Source organism: Papilio xuthus, unplaced genomic scaffold (genome assembly GCF_000836235.2).
Source record: "Papilio xuthus unplaced genomic scaffold, Pxut_1.1 DF829660.1, whole genome shotgun sequence".
Classification (NCBI taxonomy): Eukaryota; Metazoa; Arthropoda; class Insecta; order Lepidoptera; family Papilionidae; genus Papilio; species Papilio xuthus.
Genome location: NW_013528989.1, coordinates 927,438 through 950,645, shown reverse-complemented (window position 1 = coordinate 950,645; position 23,208 = coordinate 927,438). Strand labels below are relative to the sequence as shown.

Genomic DNA, 23,208 nt, shown 5'->3' with positions numbered 1-23,208 from the left:
ATTATATAAATCTTTCAGCATTTACGCTATTGGGATATGTTGAGATGGTAGACAAAATTGTGGTGTTAATAAAAAAAACTATTTAATATGGTAAAACATTTATTACATAAAATCACAATACTAAGTAAATAATGATACTAAATAGTATATAAGGAAAATATAAGGAACCCAGGACCTGCATATTGCAAGTCAAGTGCTTGTCCTTAAAACTTTATTCTCTTTTTAAAAAAAAATACTTAATACTAATAAAAATATGTATAAAATTATATAGCATATGGTAAAGAGCAACAAAGCCATAATATTATGTAAATAATTTTGTGTCGTTTTTTTGGACAAAAAATTATAAAAAGTTTAAAAAAGACGTATTTCGGTGGGGTTAACGATAAGGAATGTTAAATAGGTAACCAAATTGGCCAACTTTAAATAACTTCATAAAAACTGAATTTGTTGGAAGATTTAATTAATAATGATGAAATATGATATGACATCATATTAAAATTTTCTAATATGGAACTGTTGATCACATCATGTTGTTAGTTTTGTTGATAGCATTATTTGTGACTTATTTCTAAATAAAATAAAATAAATACGAAACAAAATGTACAACATAGACAATCTCAATAAACCATAAACAAATATATTGTCACATTACTTTTGACAGTATTGCCAAGTGTCAAATTTTGCCGCCCTTTCGACAATTATTTTACTTATTTTATCTCTTAAAGCCTATTGTTATATATAACCATTATCTACACAGTGTACAACATTGTTAGCCTCTCTCAGTCTACCTTCTTTAGTTTTAAACGGTCCTATTTGCCAAAAGTCATCTATGTTGAGTTTTTCTTCACCCTGTAAATATTTCAGACAGATTATTAAAAATCATTTTTCACAATTTTACAGTAACAAGAAAGATAAATAAATTATTAAACTACCTTCATTTCCATATTGACAGCATCTTCAGGTGCTAATATTATAAATGGCGTCGATTCAAAACTGAATGCAAGTCCAAAGTATGAATATTTCTTTATCTCTGTCATGAAAATGTCATAAGAGTAAACTTTGTCTGGATCACTGCCCATATCTTTTATCTGTGTTGCCAGTATTTTATAATAATAATTCAATAAATCAATGTAATGTTTTTCTCTTAATTCCTGATTCGTACAAGCATAAATAAAGAAAACCAAATCCAAAACAGGGCTCGCACATCGAGTTAATTGAAAATCGATTATCTTAGCATCGATTGGACGATTATTTTCATATTTAAATAAGAAATTATTTGTCCAAGAATCACCGTGGGATATAACACCATTGGTTTTGTCCGATACAGCTCTAATCATGTCTTTATAACGGTCAGGTACCGCAAATTGTTTAACTTTATCAACATAAATAGTATTAGGATATTCTTTTTCTACCGCATCAATCGCTATATTACTAATTCGATTCCAAAAACGACTATACCAATCCCATAATCGTTCATCATAGTATGTTTCAAATATTTCATTACTTATTCTATTAAATTCATCAGGTTCTTGGTCTCTCATAGCTATAGATATTGCGTGGTATTGTGCTAGACTCTTTACAGTTACCATGCAATGATCAAAATCAATACCTTCTTGTCGAATAGCACTTCCATAGTTTTCTAATGATGCATCCTCTAAGCAAATAACATCATTAACACCATCACAATGTGTGAGGAAAAGCTTTGCGCATTTATCAAATGGTTCTTTCATGTTTTTCTTCGATTGAAATCTGAGTAAAGCTGGTAATACTTTCTTGTAGAATATAATTTCGTTTTTGAAGAATTCATGACTTTTAAATGTTAACCGTCTACAAACATTTTTAGGGATCGTTTTTAGGACTACTTGTACATGTTTTTTGCTGCCCTCTTGTGTTTCACCATGTATTCTTATCCTTATAACCTCGCTTAAATATGAATCACCTTTGCCTGTATCGCTGACATACTGAAATTAATATGAATAATCTTACTAATATTATAAATGTTCGTATTCATTATAAATGTGAATGTTTGAATGGATGGATGGATGTTAGTTAAAACTTAAAAGGTATTTCCAGAATTATTGCATGGATCTTTATGAAATTTGTCTTAGATGTAGAACATAGTCTGGAAGATGTGTTCTTCTAGGCTACTAATTAAAATTATTTTTAAATTATATTAGTAAACTGTTGTGAAAGTTTACTAATATATTTATTAAAAATGGGTAAAAGACCCTTTGCTGTTACTATTTATTGTGAAATATAATTCTATGTGTTTTGTACCTCCCAATGTGTAAATTTTACTTCTTCCTTGAACCAGTCAGAGAGAGCTTTCGTTAATTTTTCATTAGTAAGTGCTGGAGATATATTTCTCAATGTTTTAAAATCTTCAAATGTCATTTTAATATTTCTGAAATGTAACAAGAAGTATGATGTCTTTATCTTAATCTTATTAATATTATAAATGCGAAAGTATACATGGATGGATGGATGGATGTTTGTTAGAATCCATAATGCCTTAACAAATCTCATTGAAATTTGGCACAGATGTATAGACTATAGGAACACATAGGCTACTAAGTTCTTTTAATTCTGCCCGGATAAAAGCGCAGGCGACAGCTAGCTCAACATAACACACCAGTAACCCAAAGGGGTAGTCAGAGTTCACAGACCTACATTTTGGTATTGCCTAATTCATTATCTCAGTACAAAACATATATAATAAAACGATTTAAATAAACTATATCAGCATAATACATTCGAGACTTTGAAAACAAAATAAAGATAGTAATTTTGTACAAAACATAGATATTATTATGTTTATGAACAGATGTTTCGGAAGAAATTTACAGTTAATAAAAACTCAAGCAAATATTTATTCTGTTATCAGTTGCATTACTTTTAGTGCATTGATAAATTTTGATTGTCTTTGCCAAATATACTTTTATCTCAAGTTAAAGATTACTATTTTTAGGCTGAAATAATCTACAAGACAAAACCAACAATAAGTTTATTTTTTACGTAGATAGAACGAAATTTTGGCAAACTTAACATTGATTTAACTATTAGTAAACTCTCTACAATACATAATTATTTACTGATTACGTACATATAAAGATGACGTAATGTAATGAAAAATATTAACTTACAAAATTATAATTAAGTACCTTTTAAATTTCCTGGAACCTTGTTTTTGTGTTGATATGTCAAATGTCAATTTTAATTTGTCATTGACGTGGTACGTCACATGTGGCGGATGAACGTTTGAAAATTGTTAGAAAGTAGATCTATGTCGAAAATAGGAAGCAATATAAATAATGCGATCGCACTCTGTGTTGATTTAAATCTTGATTTAATATTCTTAAGAGAATATTAGTACACTAAACGATTAACCGGACCGGACCAAAATGTATTGTCTAGGTTCGATCCCCGCCATGTACCTTATGTGTTTTTCGATTTTAGAAATTCATACGTATATTTACCCATATATAAGATGACTAAAAAGGTAGAGGAAGACCAAAAAAAGTGTGGATGGATTTTGTGAAAGAGATTATATGTAAGAAGGGGGTAGATTCAAATATGTCGGCTGATAGAGATGTATGGCGGTGTACAAGAGGATTCAGCGCTTCGATGCCTTCGCAAAAAAGGTACGTTTACATCTTGAAGTTTGTATTAGTTGTCGTTCGCTATCGTAAAATTATTTGATGTAACATTATTCCTTACACCACTATATTGAATAGATTATAGTAATTGAGGATGTTAAAATTAATACTTCGAAGTTTCGTATCATTGTGATTGTAAGAGGATTATTGTGAAGGTATTAGCGCGGGGGATTAAATCAATCGTGGGCGGTGCTTACTGAATTCATCTAGGTAATAGGATTTAGTATTAATTGGCAACGTTAATGATTTTGCAATTCAACAAACATTCTTGGTTAATACATGCGGTTTGTTGAAGAGTTATTTAATTTTGATATGGTTGTTTTCAAATGAAATCAATCTGTATTATGTTCTTGACTTTGCTGTTTGTATTTATCGGATTTATTGACCTGTAGTCGTAAATACGCGTCGCAATAAATTCTTCTTCTTCTCGTCACATTTACCACAGAGTAGATAATATGAATTATTATATATAATAGATAACATTATTTTATAAAAACCATATACCCTATATGGTCATATTATAAATCCGAATGTTTACGTGGATATATAGAACGATGGATGTCTGTGCGAAGATATCTTTGAACGACTCAACGGATCTCGCTGAAATTTATCATAGATGTAGAACATAGTTTGGTAAACTTATAGACTTCTTATTAAGTTTTTTTTAATTCCCCGCGGACGGAGTCGCTGACGACAGCTACTTTTGGATAAAATACATGCTATTGCTTGTGAATTAATTATCTCGTCTATGAATAACTAAAACATTATCGAACGAGCTTTCTTTAGTGATTTTAACAACTATTTTCACTAGTTCCCCAATACGGGGATTGGGGTGGGTTGTGTTTCCAACTCGAGTTATTACTCGAGTGACTATTGTCACTAACACGTGTTACTGAAGTCTCCCTTGTATCAATATATTATTAAATTTTACATATGTAATAATAATTCTCTTTTCTAAACTCTACCTTGTTTATGTCTAAACGAGTTGAAAAAATGAGTCCTTTGTTTTTAATTCTTAAAGTTTTTAAATGTATAAAGTTGTTGGCATAAAAGATTTCTCTATTATGCACTCAATTGCAATTAAAAATAATTAGTTCATATACCAACATAATAAATTTCGGTGTACTTATGAGGCCATAAAATACATTCGTTCGGAAAAAGGATGATTTATCTGAATGTTGTACACAAATCATAGTAACGATACGGCTCTAATACCATTTTAGATCATTGGCTCGAATCCAAATTGCTCAGTTCCGTGTAGCGGCCACTTTAGTTAAAATTCAATAGAGAACAACGAAATCTGCGCTAACGGCCGTCGGCTTATTCTGAACAATATGAAACAAAGACGCAGACATTAGAAGATTGGATGTTCCTAATTTTCTTACTACTCTTTTTATAGTTATTTAAAAAAATAACTCCGATTTACTTTACCTCTACAGCTCTCCAAAAAGGATACTAGTAACAATTGGTCTAAACTTTTTTAAGAAAAAAGGTATCATACATCCACCCTCCGTCAAATTTTCTTTCTTTTCCAATCCATTCTTTATAGTGAAAGAACGGGAAAGCAGGAAGACGAACCAAAGCATATTACTTCATGCTTACTTTTTGTGATATCGTGATTTTCAAGCCATTTCTAAAAATTGCAAATGTAAATACATGTTTACGTTATCGTTTCAATATCGCAACGATATACCCTTGTTTACCCATAATAATACCGCACCATAAAATCATCAATATTCCGCGGGCAGTTTATGCAAAGCGCGGATGCGGGCTGGCTTCGGTCAAACTTTATCCGGTCGTTGAATATAATTTCTGTCGGATCTAGTTGACTTAACCTGCGTTAATTGCTTGTTTATTTATTGTTAAAGGACAATAAATAAATTAAAACAAAACGATTAAACTAGAATGCATTGTATTTTCAAGAACGAGCCCCATTTAGTAATATTTCGTTACATGGAAGAGAAGGGAGATATTACTTTAAGTGAAGGAAAGAGAAGGAATACATTTGTTAATATAATATTAAATTTATAGCTTCTTTTTAACATACTAGCTTTTGCTAGTGACTTAGTCTGCGCAGAATTTAAAAATAAATCTTGGAATAAAAGTAGCCTATTTTACTCGGTGATAATGTGGCTTACTAGCGTCAAAAGAATTTTTAAAATCGGTCAGGTAGTTTTTGAGTTAATTCGTTGCATACAAAACTACAAACTTTTCCGTTTTATAATATTTATTATATTAGTAAAGACTGAATCGATCTAGTTCTTTATTTGAAATTTTGGTTTTAACATTGGTTATGGTATTTGTAAGATTTATTTAAAAAAAAAAAACTATTTACTTTTCTCTAACCACACGTCTCTTGTAATCAAATTGTCGCGTCGAGGTTTTGTCTTTTAAAAAGCTTTTCCTACGAGACAAAGTAAATAAATCGTTGAATGTCCTCGTAGTATCTCTCATCTAAGACGTGACTTCGTCCCGACATCGTTGAGCGTCATCTGCTTATCCGATAGACTCTGGCTACGACGCACTCGTGGAACAGAAAAACAATTGAGTCGGTTGGTACTGAATATTTTTCGCTCATATTGAAAATATAAAAAAATTGCATATAGATATTCGAAACTTCTGAAATTAAATTATTTTTTATGTATATACACTTTTAGACACATTTAGTATTTACTAAAAATACTATAGTATTGAAAGGAAGATGTACAATTAGTAAATTTGATTAGATTATATCACTAGATAGTCATTTGACTTTTTATATGTCAGTTAAGCAACTTATAACATTTCAACGTAAATTCGTATGTGACAGTACAGTACAGTATTGTTCATATTTATCATATTTCCTGTGCGCTCGTCGTTCGTCGAGTGCATGATAGTCGACGATATAACGGAACTCAACTAATAAATGATGCGAGACCGACGCAGTCCTGTGTGGTACAAGTTACAAGATGTTATACTAAAATTATTAATTTAAACTTTCAAGGAAATATTAAAAAAGTTACTCGATATCACAGGGGACAGAAGAGCTGGCAGCTCGGACAAAGAATTAGTATAGCTACACAAATGGGGAACGCTGCCAGTATCTTCGGAACCTTGCCTAAAAGGACTCCTTTTAATAACATATTTTAGTTAATTATTCATTTATAATGTTTTGTTAAATATCGTAGATTTAAAACTTATATATCTTTTTTTTTATATCAAAAGGTGGCAAACGAGCAATCGGCCACCCGAAATCGCTGAAATAGCGAAGTGACCGTTGCCCATAGACATACGCAATCGCATATGCGTTGCCTACCTTTAATCGACGGAGGAGAGGATACACAGAAAGCAAATATTTTCCCTTCCTATGCATCCTCTCATCCGGAAAGTCCACTTCCACTTCCCATCTTTTCCTTCTAAGAAAAAGGGTGGGAAGGGAAAGAGGACTAAATGAGGCCTCCGGGACGCACACTCATCAGACGAAACGCGGAATTGCTTCCACTTGACGCCTGTCTTCTGTGTGGAACTTTAAGGACACGTTATCTTCTTGTTATAATGACAATGATTAAGGTGTTTTCACACAGCGTTTTGAAGCGACAATTTGTGAGTTGTAAAAAATTGTAACAGGCAAACATGTTGCATCGTTATAACTGGCATTGCATATTTTTAAAAACCTAAACTACACCAAGGGAAAAACCAGGCGATAACGGCGATGATCAAGTGAGTGTGGGGGGGCTAGTTGTAAAAAATTTAATGTAACCCTAGCGCCATACCTGGCGACGCCCATGGTCTAACAACGAAACATCGTAATTTTTTTTTTTTGTGACTGATTGCCACTGTTTGCCTTGAGAAGGCATTTACAGCTTCACCGGGCTTGAGGTGGCCGAGCGCAGATGGCACTTAGCCTAAACCTCGAAAACATCGTAAAATAATTCTGGCTATAAATAACCGTCAATAATATTAAAAGAGAGAGTAGCGCCATCTAGTTAAAAACACATCCATCACTAGAGCTATGTGTATAGTTCAAATTCGCTTATGCCTTGTACTCATGTCTGGTCGTCAATAAGTGGCAGAGGCAGGCCCTCGACAGATACGAACAGCCGTGAACTCGCAGCGCTGTTTACGGATCCGTTTATTCCAAGTGGTTCCGATTGCATTCATGAATCCGGACCATAACTCTTGTATTCACTAACGTCCGTCCGAAGTTCTTAATACGAATATTTTTTGTTAAATATCGGTGAATTGGATATGGATTTATGTATGAAAAGCTGTTGCCCGCGACTCCGTTCGCAATTTAAAAACAAACTTAATAAGTAGACTATGTGTTCTTCCAGACTATTCCACATTTATGGCATATTCAGTGAAATCCATAAGGCTGTTTTGGTAATACTTTTAAACAAACATCCATCCATCTAAACATTCGCATTTATAATATTATAGTAAGAGTAAGATTGTCCGATTAACACATGGAGTTATTAAAAATAACCAATACTATATTTCATTCCAATTTAAAACCAAATATTTTTACATTCTATATAAAATGCACATTTGTCATTTTTACCAAATTTCTAAATAATGGCAACACTCTTGTACAATAATTGATAACATAATATTGCCATTAAAAAAAACAGAAATATTACTATGTTTTCGTTTAGGTCTACAGTGAAAACCCATTGTCAAGTTTTCATTTTAAGAAAACAGTACTTAAAAGTAAAGGTATATTTTATAATCCTAAGATGGCAAACGAGCAAGCGGCCATCTGAGTTCGGTGAAATAGCGCAGCGACCGTTGCCCATACATCCTTGAAAACTGATGCGTTGCTTAGCTTCAATAGAGGAGGAGACACAAAGAAAAAGGGTATGTCTTATTCTAATACATTCCCTCTCTTTCTTGATAAAGAAGGCTATATTTTTATTTAGTTTATAGTTTATTTGTGGTAAGTTTATGACATTTTTTTCCTAATTTAAAACTTATCTTAACTATAAGTGAAGTTTTAAATCCAGTTTAAACTCTCAAAGTAACGCGAAACTCAATTTCCGGCCTATTCCATTAAATATTTCCCAACTAAAGATTCCTACGGGCACGTACTGCACGAAACTCGTCGGCAAATCTTTCCTGCACAAATTCTGTGCACTCCGAACAGGATATTACAGTTTTATTGTGCTCGATGCGGTGTGTGTGTGTCTGTATGACGTCACACGTTCGAAATATAAAGTACGAGTATTCGAAGAAATTCAATTCGTTGCATTCACTGGAATGGAAACAAGTATATTTTTCCATACGGCGTCTTAAATATGGATTTATTACACACCGTAGTGTAATCAGTGATACTTTAACTGCGAACAGATTTTTTAAAATATCGCATTCATTAGTAAACTGTCTTTTCTACTTTATCATGAATTATTTTAAATGCTTGAGTTAAGTCTGTCCATTTATCTATTACTTTGATTAATAATAGCAGGTTTCAAAATATAAACAAAAACATCGATTTCTAAAGTATTTTATTACATATAAATAAGATTCTGGTATAAAAAAATGGATTCGGTACGGTGTGATACATGGTGTACAATTTTAAAATCGGCTTAGAAGTTGTAACGGAAACATACGTCTGTGGTAGTCCGGAGGTACGGAACGGTGTGAGATGACGCAATATAAGACATACTCGTACTATATAAAATTCTTTCATATTTTTGTAAGAAATGCAAGTATCCCTTTCAATCAAGTATAAGTTCTAAGAATTCATAGCTTTGAGTGACAAATATAGAAAATATAGTGAAAATAGTCCATAACTTAATATACAATGTTGCAGCGAGATTGTCTTTAGGAATTGTTTTTTTAACTTCGTAAACATACAAAAAATGAAGTCGATTTCTACTTATTTATTCAAAGGAAAAAGTTTATCCAAGATTAAAAGAAAAAAAAATAATCGAAATTAAGTACCTGTGATAATTAAAAAAAATAATTTGAATTTGGAACATCGGTCAATGGAACGTATCAAAGATTTAAAATTAGAACGAAATATTTAATTGGATAGTCAGAAAGAAACAAAAGACTGTCTTACTGTTATATCTTTCTCTCTTTATTATCTTTCTTGCTTTATCCAATACCCCATCCAGAGTAAATGTAAGGTGTATAAGTCTTATCAATCGGTGGATGATAATGTCTTCTGTTCGCAAGCACATTCATTCTTTTAGCATCTAATAGCTTCAACTCAATACCATAGACATTAATATGGTATTCTACTTTATCGAAGTAACCAATGGTGACTTCGAAGTCAATTTGCAATGTTGTAAATTGATAACAAGCTATGTGTTTAGCAATGCACATCCTTTTTAAATGGATCGTTGGTTCTTCACCAATTTCTTGATTTGCTCGGAACACGATACATGAGTATTCGTAACCAGCCAGGATTGTGAACTGTTGAGAAATATAATTTAATATAAATGTATGTCACCTTTCCCTTCCCACCTTTTTCACATGAGAAAAGGATGGCAAGGGGATCGGGATTGGACGGAGGAGGTGACGCATAGATAGGGAAAATAATCTCGTTCTGTGCGTCACTACTTCCGTCAAATACAAAGGTGGGCAAAGCATCTGCAATTCCGGATGTCTATGGGCAGCGATCACTTGGCCACTGGCTCGTTTGCCACCTTATAATATAAAAAAAAGTAATGAGGTTACGTCACTGGCTTAGCTGTTATGCGCGGCAAATTCTAAAGTTAAATTGCATATAAAACGTATTCACGATTTGACGTGTTGAATTTTGTTGCATAATAAAGTTAAACTTATTGACTATCTTTTTCTGTACATCCAATGAAGTTACCTTTTCAATTTGTCATAACACATCGCGTATATTTGTGAATGAAATTCTTTTGTAAGAAAATTTCCGATTGTTTATATTTTTGCTTGGGTAAAATACAAATGAGCGACATTCTTCATCGTTAGGTAACATAGTTTAAAATGTTAAACTTACATTATAGTAGGCGTTTCGAGGTTTTGCGCTTACAGGTTGTATGGAGCTGTGATCGGTGTAGATTTCGACTTTCGTTTCTTCTGGATCACACGGTCCAAATCTTTGTACCGATGTTAAACCTGAAAGAAACGATGTGTTCATAACGCATCACGTACTACATTTGATTTGGCACGTTGGTAAGTAGCGTACTTTAGTATTCGACGTGCCAACTTGAGATACTTTACTTCGATCCAATGCCCTACTACGTTCGTCGATTAATCACTTTTAGACACTCACCCTACTTCTGATTGTATGTAGTGAGGTTTTGACTACTCCTCCTTGTATTGTAGTGTATTTTTTTGTACAAAATAGTCTTACTTATATCATAAATGCGAATGTTTAGATGGATGGATGTTTGTTAGAAGGTATCTCCGATATGTCTCAGCGGATGTCGATTGAAGTCATCTGCTATTCAATAAGTTGTGTCGCAGGCAACAGCTTGTATTGATTTCAAATATATTTTTAATTTATTCAAAAAATTTACGTCGTCCCAAAATACACGTGATATTTTATTTAAATCATCAGAAATATTTTAGAATTTTTCACTTATACTTAGAGCTTCAGTGACTCAGGTTCAAGCACTTGACTTAAAATCTGCAGGTCCTGGTTTCGAATCCCTCCATGTACCAATGTGTTTTTCGATTTACATTTATCCGACGTGCTTACGGTGAAGGAAAATATCGTGACGCTGCACATATCTGAGAAGAAATTCAATGATATGTGTAAAGTCAACCCGCACTTGGCCAGCGTGGTTGACTATGGTCTAGTCACCCGTAACTTAGGGTAGGCTCCGAGCCCCTCAGTGGGGATGTATAGTAAGCTGATGATGAGGTTATAGCTTGTTAATCATAAGGTTAAAGGTTTGGATAAGAACTGGTATTATGAGATGGTTAAAGTAACTAACGTCGTCTCATAACAATATGGTTGCCAGCCAGCCTGGTTATAGCTGGTCGACCAATCCTCTGAATGTTGGTGCGTATCCATTGGTGGTACATGCCATAGTCTAAGAACCTCGCTGGAGACGAACACCCTGGGCCGTAAACACCGAATCCTATCTGAAAAAAAAACTGTTAAATAATATAAATAATAAATGCGCCACAGGGAAGAACATGAAGACACCTTAATATCAAAAATCAGTTTAATTGACTGTAGAATAGGAGTTGCCATCTTGATTACATCAGTGCGCCTAGAACGAATATTTCTGACCATAGCCGTCATCGTCATCGAGAAAATTTTCGAAAAGCCGTGGAATTTGCGGCCATAGGCCTTAGAACACGCCGTATTATTGGCAACACTAATTTTTATACTCTTACCAACTTCCACCTTTTTTTATGTTTCGTGACAAGGAACACTCCGCTCTGCCAAAGACACTCTCCACCGCGCTGCGCTTTGGCACACACTGTGTATTTCGGCCAAATACTTTTGACGTTTAACTGGAACAAAAATCATATCGGGTGTTTATTCCATTTTCACCACTTTCATCACCAAAACACATAAATATATTTCAAAATATTAAAGTGGAATAAATTTATAGTTAATATGAAATAATAAGCAATATAAGTCAGATGTTATGAAATAAATTGGCAGAATTGGCTGACTTGACTATGATTAAACATTTAAAAGCACAAAATCGGAATTAAAAAAAGAACTATGGTCGAACATAGGCTGAACAGATCGAGCCTTTGCTTCTTTTAAAAAAAACTTACTCCAGTTCTGCGATAATACGATTTGCATTCTTTTGTATCGACATACGACATTTTGTATATTTCTACTGCTGACAACATGCAATCTGAAAATTAAATACGCTTTTAATTAAAGTTCTCTCAAAGTCTCAACAGTGGTAGAGCCCGCTTTAACATCTTCACACGAATTGTCCCGGCTCGCCTGGTGAAATACCACGACCACACAGAAGACAGGCTTGAAGTGGAAGAAATTCCGCGTTTCGTTTGATGAGTGTGCGTCCCGTAGGCCTAATTTAGTCCTCTTTCCCTTCCCACCCTTTTTTTATAAGGAAAGGATGGGAAGTGGTAGCGGACTCTCCGGATGAGAGGATGCATGGAAAGGGAAAATATTTTCTTTCTGTGCATCCTCTCCTCCGTCGATTAAAGGTAAACAACGCATATGCAATTACGTATGTCTATGGACAACGGTCACTTCGCTATTACAGCGATTTCAGGTGGCTGCTCGCTGGTTTGCCACCTTCTGATATATAAAAAAAGTTATGGGTTAAACAATAAATTAATAATCACTGAGACATTAAACAATTTTTTTTTATAATGAATAAACATAGTTCCTTCTAGTTAAGTGCTAAAATCTCACGAAGTTTTCCACGTTGTAATTTAAATGTATTGGACATAAAACAAATAAAATTACCTTCTGCAAGAGAAAATGCATAAAAATCTGGCTTATTGATCATACTCGGAGGTGGGCAAATAGGCCGAAGCTCTGAAAAATATTATTAAAAAATCAGCTATTTTCTATGAAAATGTATAATATATTATTTCAAAACAAAAAAATAAATAAAAGATATAGTAAAAATCTCGATATTAATTGCAACGGACATACAAACATGTATACACCTGAAGAAGTTACCCACATTTTAGTCGGACCAAAACATTAATTTAGACTGGCAACCTCAAAACTGTCAAATGAAAACAACTGACAACGCCATCTAGTATTTTTTATGTTAAGTGCTTTAGTCAGAGTGATATTTACCTACTTCGAAATTCGGCTCTATTTGAATCAAAACGAGTGAACTGTACGTATTTTTCTGGAAGTCCGGATGATAGGAATATTCTACTACGCTGTGCCTGCGCCCTTTACAGTTAGTACCGAGTATCACTTTAGTTCTAGCCCTGTAAAAAAAATCACAATTATATTTTGAATCCGGCTTGTGGATTTCCAATTATGTTTTCGTTGATTACAAATTAGACATCCAGAACTAATTTTTATTGTGTTTTTGTTTTGTCGAAAAAAGTAAGGTATCATCCCTTACTTTTTTGGACATCTAGACAGACAAAAAGACATTTTTCTAACCTGAAATCAACTTTTGGTAGATTTGCTATCTCGATTGCCGCGCCGATTACCAATTGTTTGGTTATCAACACAACCGGAGATGATGTTATTAAGCCCTCTGCAAGGAAAAGAATAATAGTTAGTAGTTCCCCAAGCAATGATCTAGGTTAGATCTAGCCCCCTTCCTCCGAGATCTAGCTAGTTAGGGTTAGGGTAAGATTCTTAATTTATTCCAATGTTGATGCTTATTACCCAGGCAATGAAAAAAACTAACAGGTCCTTATCGAGTTATCTATTTAGTACATTGTAAGGATCTTAATATTTCGAAGTATTGTTTAAATGTTTATTTAGATAAAAAGATTTGACGAAATCATTAATTTCTTCTTACGATTTTTACAACATTGGCGTCTCATGTGAAGGAATGAATGAAGGCTACTGTCTAAATGATTTAGGTTATTTGATAGCTATTTCTGTTAACAGATCTATTATTGAGTTCGTTTTCGATTTTTAAAGAAGTATGCAATGAACTTATATAAAAACAGCTGAACACTCGCGTATATTCGTCCCGTGGCGGCACCGACTAGTTTCGAGCCCTTCTTTACGGTGAGTGGGACTGCTATTATTTCGCGGACGCGGCCCGTCGCTCACTAATTGCCCGATGGGTTCGAAACTAGTCGGTGCCGACACCGGACGAATATACGTGAGTGTTTAGCTGTATTTATATCAGTTTATTATAATATCTTACGAAAGTTTGAATAAGTATGGTTTAACTTACCCAACGGAAACACAATGACTCCAAACCATGGGTATGTTTCAATAAATGATGATCCTTCTTGAACTTCCTCCAGGCCAGAGTTGTCTATCCCACAGGTTTCCTCCACCAGACCAGTTTTATTATCTATATTAAACATTAATTGTTTATAACAAAACTTAATTAAAATTTACAACAAGACTCATGTGAGTTAAATCAATATTATATGAAATAATTGGAAGACGTCATGAAGACTATAGGTATAACTTTTTGGAATTTTTGTCCAAATAACTAGTCTATGTTATTCAGGAAAAATGTCGCATTTTAGTAATATAACAAATTTTTGAAATCAGTCCGGTAGTTTTTGAGTTTAATAGTTACAAACATAAATTCATCATCATCATCAGCTCTCACTATACGTCCCCACCGATGGGGTCGGAGCCTGCCCTAAGTTAAGGGTGATTAGGCCATAGTCAACCACGATGGCCGAGTGCGGGTTGGTTGACTTCACACATATCTTTGAATTTCTTCTCAGATATGTGCAGGTTGCATCACGATGTTTTCCTTCACCGTAAGAACGTCGGATAAATGTACATTTGTAAATCGGAAATCGAAAAACACATTGGTACATGGCGGGAATCGAACGCAGGACCTGCAGATTGCGAGTCAAGTGCTTGACCACTGAGCCACCGACGCACACCAACATAAATATCAATTACCCATTTTATATTTATCTATCAGCTGTCGTTCTAGATTCTGTTCACGTAGAATTAAAAAAATAATAGTAGCCTATGTGTTCTTCCATACTATGTTCTATATCTATGCCAAATTTCATTATGATCCGTTGAGCTGTTCTAGAGATATCTTCTTACAAACATCCATCCATCTAAACATTCGCATTTATACTATTAGTAAGGTATTATAGTGTAGGTACTTACATTCAGCTCCCAATCCGCTTAATGTTGGCACTTGACTTTCTGGAAGCAAAATATTTAGTATTATCAAGAAGTTTAGAGCACAATTCTAGTCTTTCCCGCTATTTCTAACCAACAACCCTAACATTCTTGTTAAAGGAATATTTGTAAGGAAACGGAAATCTGACAATTCAATTTATTTAATAGATCAATTATTAAGAAAACGTTTTGAAAGCGAAAGTGAACTCGACAGAGAAGGATAATTAGTAAAGGGATATTCTTTTTTCTGTCTATCTCCTCTGTCCAATAGGGATAGGCTTCAACATGTTTTTGTAGTAGCTTTTGTAGGTTTTGTAGTTTTTGTAGGTAGCTGTCACTTAACAGAGTTCTTTTCAAATATCTTGGCGGCTCAAGGTCATCTGTGCGCGCTAAAATTGTTGTTTTGTGTATGACTCGCGCGAAGTTAAGAGCCGCTACGATATCTGAATAATACTATACTTGTTTGTTTGCTTGCATAAAACGATTTTTAGGTTATAAAAGTGATATATTTACCTGATATTGGAACAAGATGGTATAAAGCGGTTAATATTATTATTAACATTTCCTTATACTAGTTAACTTTATATGTACTATTTAATAACATGTACTTTTGGCTTTTTTTTTAAATAATTACGGCTAAGGTTTTGCGTTCCGTAATTCCAATGTCACAATGAGAGATGAATCTACGCATCTTAAAAGCAAAACTTTTTTGTTTGTAAATAAACTGATGTAATGGCATTTTGTTGTACAAAGTCAGCTTCGAAAGAATGAAAATTCGTCTCGTTAGTTATTTAATGGTATTTTTTTATATCATAAGGTGGCAAACGAGCTTGACCTTTGCCCATAGACATACGCAATTGCATATGCGTTGCCTACCTCTAATCGACGGAGGAAAGGATGCACAGAAAGAAAATATTTTCCCTTTCCATGCATCTCATCCGGAAAATCCACTTCCACTTCCCATCCTTTCCTTATAAGAAAAAGGGTGGGAAGGGAAAGAGGACTAAATTTGGCCTCCGGGACGCACACTCATCAGACGAAACGCGGAATTGCTTCCACTTGACGCCTGTCTTCTCTGGTATTAAATTAGGATCAGTATTTATAGAAACAAATGGATCAAGACATAATTTTTATTTATAAAAAAAAAATAACGAATAAAATTATTAACAATCTTATTTAGTTATTAGTGTTTGTTTTTAAGAATCTCATCTCGTAACTAATAAATATTTTACACATATATTTTACACATACATGCACATATATTTTACATATAGAGTGTAATACAACTATGACGTTTAAACGAAATTCTATTTTCAAAATAGCCCCCAACACGTAGGTTTTTTTCGCCTCACTTTTGCCGTCATTATTAGAAAATTATAGATTATATATAATTTTTTTTCTTAATCAATATATTTTCATTGGTTCTTTTAACAGTTTATTTATTCACGTTCTTCACTGTCATTTATAACTGCGTTACCGTTGGTTTCCACTGTTTATCTTACTAATATTATAAATGCGAATGTTTGGATGGATGGATGTTTTGTAGGTACCTCCAGAATAGCTGGATCTCGCTGAAATTTGGCATGTACGTAGAACATATTCTGGAAGAACACATAAACAACTAAATTATGTTTTTTTTATTCCGTGCTGAAAGAGTCGCGGGCGACAGCTAGTACATTCGTAACAATATTGTTGTCTCAGTATTTTCGTAGAGTATAAAAGAGATAGCGATATGTTTTATTTTGACAGTGGAATCCCATTTTTATGTTTGGATTTTATCATATAAAGCCATTGTCAACACAATGTACTACGTTGTCAGCTGATCTTCTTCTGTTCTCCTTATTTTTTATCGTACCAATGTTCCACAATTCATCAATGTTTACCTCTTCATTTCCCTGTAAATATATTAACCGTCAGTTTTTTGAGATCCAAATCTATGTATAAAACATATCGTCAACACTGTTCTTATTTTTGACAACACAGATATGTTTTATACGAGGATTTTGGTCTCAGAAAACCATAGTAAGTGTAGTTATCATATTTTTGATAAATTATCTCAAAAGCATTTAAATTTAATTGTAATTGTCTGATGTTTTTCTAAATGCGAATGTTTAGTCCAGTGGTTCCCAAACTTATTTTGTCTACTGCCCACTTTGAGAATAATTTTTTTTTAGAGCCCTCCATATTTTCACACATTTAAAAACCACTATAACTTCAAATTAAATAAATTAATTATTGTGACCTATATATGTATATTAACGGTGCATTCTAAACGAAACTTTTACTATAACCCGCAACTTGAGACCTGCAGCGCCCACAAGGGGGCGTTATCGTCCACTTTGGGAAAGACTGGTTTAGATGGATGGATGGCTGGATATTTCTTTGACGGTATCTCCAGAGCGGCTGCAATTACCCTGAAATTTGCCATAGACGTAAAACATAAGTCTGGAAGAACACACAGGATACTAATTAAGTTTTTTTTTAATTCCGCGCGTACGGAGTCTCAGGCTAGTATGGTATAAATTGGCAAAGACTAAATGACTAATGACAGAACGAACGGCCGATGGGGCCGAAAAGGCCTTGAGTGGCGGCCGCGGACGGGTCGACGCGGTCAAGGTTGCGGGAGTGCACTGGATGCGGGCGGCACAGGACCGGGCATTGTGGCAATCGATGGGGGAGGCTTACGTCCAGCAGTGGACAAGTTTAGACTGAATATGATGATGAAACGACTGAATTCGTATTGTCAAAAATTTTACCTCTAGTTCCAAATCAAATGCTTCATCCGGTTCCAGCATTATCAGTGGTGTCATTTCAAAACTGGCAACTAAACCGAAGAATGAATATTTCTTTACATCATTCATAAATTTATCTTCGGAATATATTCTGTCTGGATCACTGCCCATATCTTTGATTTGTGTAGATAAAACTTCGTAATAATATTTTAAAATATCATCAAAATGTTTAACTCTTAATTCTTGACTAGTACTATTGTAGATAAAATAACTCAAATCAAGAACTGGACTAGCAGATCTGGATAATTGAAAATCTATTATTTTCGTACTAATTATATTATTTTTATTTTTATATAGAAAATTATTCGTCCAAGGATCACCATGGGATATGACAGCGTTTTGTTTATTATTAACAGCATTAATCATTTTAAAATAAGTATCTTGTACGGCGAAATTTTTTATTTTTTTTAAATAAATCGTATTAGGATATTCTTTTTCAACCGCATCGATTGCTATGTTACATATTTTATGCCAGAATCTTTTATACCAATTCCATAATTTACAATCGTAATACGTCTCTGATATTTCATTGGTTATTTTCGTAAATATTTCTGGTTCTTGATCTTTCATTGCGAATGATATTGCGTGGAATTTTGCTAATGTTTGAACAGTTGCTTTACAATATTTCAAATCGATTGTTTCCTGACGGATTATATTCTCGTATTCTTGGCAAGAGATGTCTTCTAAACAAATAGCGTCATTCAAACCATCGCAATGCGTAAGAAATAGTTTGACATTATTATCAAATGGCTCTTTTACTTTTGTTTCTGATTGGAATTTTAATAAATTAGGTAGAACTTTTGTATAGAAAGAGATTTCGTTTCTAAAGAACTGATCACTTCTAAAAGTGAGACGTCTACAGATATTACGTGGTATTGTCTTTAATATTACTTGTATATTTCTGTCTACTCCATAACGGTTGACACCGTGAATTCGTATCTTTCGGACATCGCTTAAATAGGAATCACCTTTGCCTATTCCTCCGACGTACTGAAAAAAAAGGAAATTAAATTATCAGTTTTTTCTGAATTCCGCGGCGGTGTAGTCGCGGGCGACAGCTAGTTTTTTAATAATGTCTTACGATAATTTAAACAATTTATTTGCTTTTGTTATTATGTTACATTTAAGCGGACAATGACCGCGTTAGTATCATGACCTCTATTATATGTAAACATGATATTGTATGAGTCAAGTAGCTTCAAAACATTGTGATAATATCTTCTGAATAAATAAACTTTGCCGAATGCAATAGTTCAAGAATCAATGAACCAAATAAGATATTTCTTGAATTTATGTCCTTAACGTATTTGTTAGTTTAAAGTTTAGTGTTTGAAATAACGTAAATGGAAAGATATTATATTATATTTATACTCTTAATTATTTTGGCAAAAATACTTGTTTAATTTTCTAGCTATTATGCTATTGTTACTTTTAATAATGTTACTAATATTATAAATGCGAATGTTTAGATGAAATGATGGGTTGGATGTTTGTGAGAAGGTATCTCCAGAACGGCTGTATGGATCTCGCTGAAATTTGGCATAGAATGTAATCTGAAAGAACACATAGATTTATTAATTGACTTTGTGTCCAATTCTGCACGAGCGGAGTCGCGGGTAACATCTGAGGGGCTAGACAAAATGCATTCGAGCCGAAGCGGTTCTATAACAAACTTCAAATATGTATAGAACTGACGATAACTTTCAATAAATCATGTTTCGCGTGTCAGTTCTATACATTATTGAAGTGCACTATGGATTCTCCTCGCAGCGAATGCGTTTTGTCTTACTCCTCTGGGGGTTTAATTAGAACAAAAACGTATGGAATCGCGGGAAAAAGCTAATATAAAGCATACCTCCCATCGTGTAAATACCACAGATTCTTTAAACCAATCAGAGAGGGCTCTGTTAATCTTGTTTTCAGTTAGAGCGGGTGACAGTTGAGTGAGACTTCTATAATCTTCGTCGAACGCTGACGGCGCCATCTTTGCGTGTTGCAACTGCAAATAAATTATATCTTACTAATTACGATGGAACGATGGATGGATGATTGTTTGAGTGTATCTTCAGATTGGCTGCATAGATACGTAGCCAGGAAGAACACATACTATTTATGCCCTTTTAAGGGTTTCGTACCTCATAGGAAAAAAACGGAACCCTTATATCAAATGTTCAGGTCTGCGGTCGCTAGGTGCTGTGAATATAACTTCTAAGCCAACCCAATCAAAAGATACAACTTATGTCGCAAATTTACGCAAATTATTTAAATATGCGCGGACGGAGTCGTCAGCGACAACTATTGAGCCTAAAAGTCAAAATACTATAACAACATCGGTTACTTTTTAAAATAACTTTAAATTCATGACAATAGTCGGTTTACGGGATTTCAATCTGCCACTATTTGATCGGATGTTCGTCATTATGAGATGAGGGCCTAGTACTAATACTCGTGACAACGTTTTCGTAACATCATCATCGTAAAATACAGTAATAAATCTCATACAAAAATCGTATTTCAAAGACGTTGCGAAACGCGTATCACAAATATTAATGCTAGGCTTTGTGTTTTTTTTTAGAGTAGGGGGCAAACAGGTAGAGTTTGCGATAAAAACTAACATCGTTGTGATTTGACGTGAGTTTCTGAGACCTAAGTTCCCGTTAAGAACATATTTGATACCTCTGTTTTGTCAATAATAACGACATTGATATATTTTAAACAGAGATTATGTTATCACCGCGTTTATTTGATGATTAGGCCTTAGGCAACCACGCTGGGACAGCACAAATTGGTTGACTAGACACATATTGAACAGTGGTAGAGCCCGCTTTAACATCTACGCCCGAATTGTCCCGGCTCGCCCGGTGAAATACCATGACCACACAGAAGACAGGCGTCAAGTGGAAGCAATTCCAAGTTTCGTCTGATGAGTGTGCGTCCCGGAGGCCTAATTTAGTCCTCTTTCTCTTCCCATCGTTTTTCTTATACGGAAAGGATGAGAAGTGGAAGTGGACTTTCCGGATTAGAGGATGCATGGAAATGGAAAATATTTTTCTTTCTGTGCATCCTCTCCTCCGTTGATTAAAGGTAGGCAACGCATAAGCAATTGCGTAAGTCTATGGGAAACGTTCAATTCGCTATTTCAGCGATTTCGGGTGGCCGCTCGCTCGTTTGCCACCTTATAATATAAAAAAAAAGTTTTTTTCAGCAAGATTTTCATCGTAAAATATAATTAATTTACATTTGGAAACTCACCGTATTAATCGATCGCACGTCGAATATAAACAAATGCTAATAAACAAATAAAATCATATCAAAATGCACACACAATGACCTATAATATACTCAATAAATGTTGAATTATATTGTTGTCTCTGTTTTATCAAAGAGAATGAAAAGGGATGACAAATAGTCTCACTTCAGCACTGCGATCCTCAGTTCTACGAACGAGAATGCATTGATGCTATATCAAGGCTTAATTACTATATAATTAATGTTAATGTACATGCTATCAGCTGTAGCCCGCGACTCTGTTTGCGCGAAAAAAACTAAAAATAAATGGCATACGTGTTCTTCCAGAAGATGCTCTATATCTGTACCAAATGTCATCAAAATACGTTGAGTCGTTCCGGAGATACCTTCTAACAAACCATCCATCTAAACATTCGCATTTATAATATTAGTAAGAAGTATAAGTAAGATTACTGTTAATATGCTACTAGTTATAGCACGCGACTCCGTTTGCGCGGAATTAACAAAACCTTAATAAGCCTATGTGTCCCAGTCTATGTTCTATATCTTGCACAAATTTCAGCGAGATTCATGCAGCCGTTCTAGAGATACCTACTAACAAAAAAACATCTATCCAAACATTCGCATTTATAATATTAGTAAGAAGTATAAGTAAGATTACTGTTAATATGCTACTAGTTATAGCACGCGACTCCGTTTGCGCGGAATTAACAAAACCTTAATAAGCCTATGTGTCCCAGTCTATGTTCTATATCTTGCACAAATTTCAGCGAGATTCATGCAGCCGTTCTAGAGATACCTACTAACAAAAAAACATCTATCCATACATTCGCATTTATAATATTAGTAAGATTATTTTCCTTTATCTAAAAATATATTTATGACAACTTTATTGATAAACACAATCATTTATCATCTTTAAAGGTTAAAAAGGTCAGACGTTACATCCACCTTTAATGGATCTAAAAGGAACGTTCTTTGTATGTATTATCTTATCTTTTTATCCTAAAAAATTATTAAATTATTATAGAAATAATCTTACTTCTTACTAATATTATAAATGCTTATATTTAGTTGGATGGATGGATGTTTGTTTGGAGGTAAAAAACCGATTGACAGAGGTTTTATTTGGTGAAATAGCGACATCTATTAGTTGAATTTTATTACATTCATTTTAGAATGTACTCGAAAACATAAAAATAAGAATAAGCAATTTAACAGTGGTAGAGCCCGCTTTAACATCTTCGCACGAATTGTCCCGGCTCGCCCGGTGAAATACCACGACCACACAGAAGATAGGCGTGAAGTGGAAGCAATTCCCCGTTTCGTCTGATCAGTGTGCGTCCCGGAGGCCTATGTTTGTCGTCTTTCCCTTCTTACCCTTTTTCTTATAAGGAAAGGATGGGAAGTGGATGTAAACTTTCCGGATGAGGAGAGGATGCATGGAAATGTTTTCTTTCTGTGCATGTAGGCAACGCATTTGCAATTGCGTATGTCTATGGGCAAAGGTCATTTCGCTATTTCAGCGATTTCAGGTGGCCGATCGCTCGTTTGCCACCTTGTAATATAAAAAAAAATACTAAAATACGTATTGTAAGCTTGTAATATCGCGACATTTGCCTATTCGAAATCACGACTAAATATTTAGCAATCCGTATCTAAGTCCTGAATAGGTAATCGAAAGCTTTAAATGTGGCATGTAATACCGCGGGGTATAACCAGTGTAGTAATAAAGAGGTAATGTGTTCTACCAAATATTGTAAAACAGATTTGCCTTTGGCGGTACGAGAAATTTCAATCG

General features: G+C 34.1%; 3 protein-coding genes across 3 annotated transcripts; all 3 read right to left on the bottom strand.

Annotated features, from left to right (window-relative positions):
* Positions 1–334: 334 nt before the first annotated feature.
* On the bottom strand, positions 335–3,250 carry LOC106115183 (uncharacterized). The gene is made up of 4 exons (XM_013308505.1): positions 3,162–3,250; positions 2,278–2,404; positions 933–1,961; positions 335–849 (listed from the first exon to the last, which is right to left on the bottom strand). The coding sequence occupies exons 2-4, from the start codon at positions 2,392–2,394 to the stop codon at positions 733–735; spliced, it is 1,263 nt and encodes a 420-aa protein (XP_013163959.1). The 5' UTR covers positions 2,395–2,404; positions 3,162–3,250; the 3' UTR covers positions 335–732.
* Positions 3,251–9,663: 6,413 nt separating this feature from the next.
* On the bottom strand, positions 9,664–16,007 carry LOC106116424 (uncharacterized). Its single transcript, XM_013310260.1, has 11 exons — positions 15,880–16,007; positions 15,352–15,390; positions 14,438–14,560; positions 13,684–13,780; positions 13,363–13,502; positions 13,021–13,092; positions 12,354–12,436; positions 11,961–12,080; positions 11,552–11,702; positions 10,609–10,727; positions 9,664–10,052 (listed from the first exon to the last, which is right to left on the bottom strand). The coding sequence occupies exons 1-11, from the start codon at positions 15,926–15,928 to the stop codon at positions 9,732–9,734; spliced, it is 1,314 nt and encodes a 437-aa protein (XP_013165714.1). The 5' UTR covers positions 15,929–16,007; the 3' UTR covers positions 9,664–9,731.
* Positions 16,008–16,997: 990 nt separating this feature from the next.
* LOC106116431 (uncharacterized) lies at positions 16,998–21,612 on the bottom strand. The gene is made up of 4 exons (XM_013310273.1): positions 21,411–21,612; positions 20,014–20,157; positions 18,123–19,148; positions 16,998–17,261 (listed from the first exon to the last, which is right to left on the bottom strand). Exons 2-4 carry the CDS (start codon positions 20,140–20,142, stop codon positions 17,145–17,147), a joined length of 1,272 nt encoding a protein of 423 aa, XP_013165727.1. The 5' UTR covers positions 20,143–20,157; positions 21,411–21,612; the 3' UTR covers positions 16,998–17,144.
* Between the last annotated feature and the right edge of the window lie 1,596 nt (positions 21,613–23,208).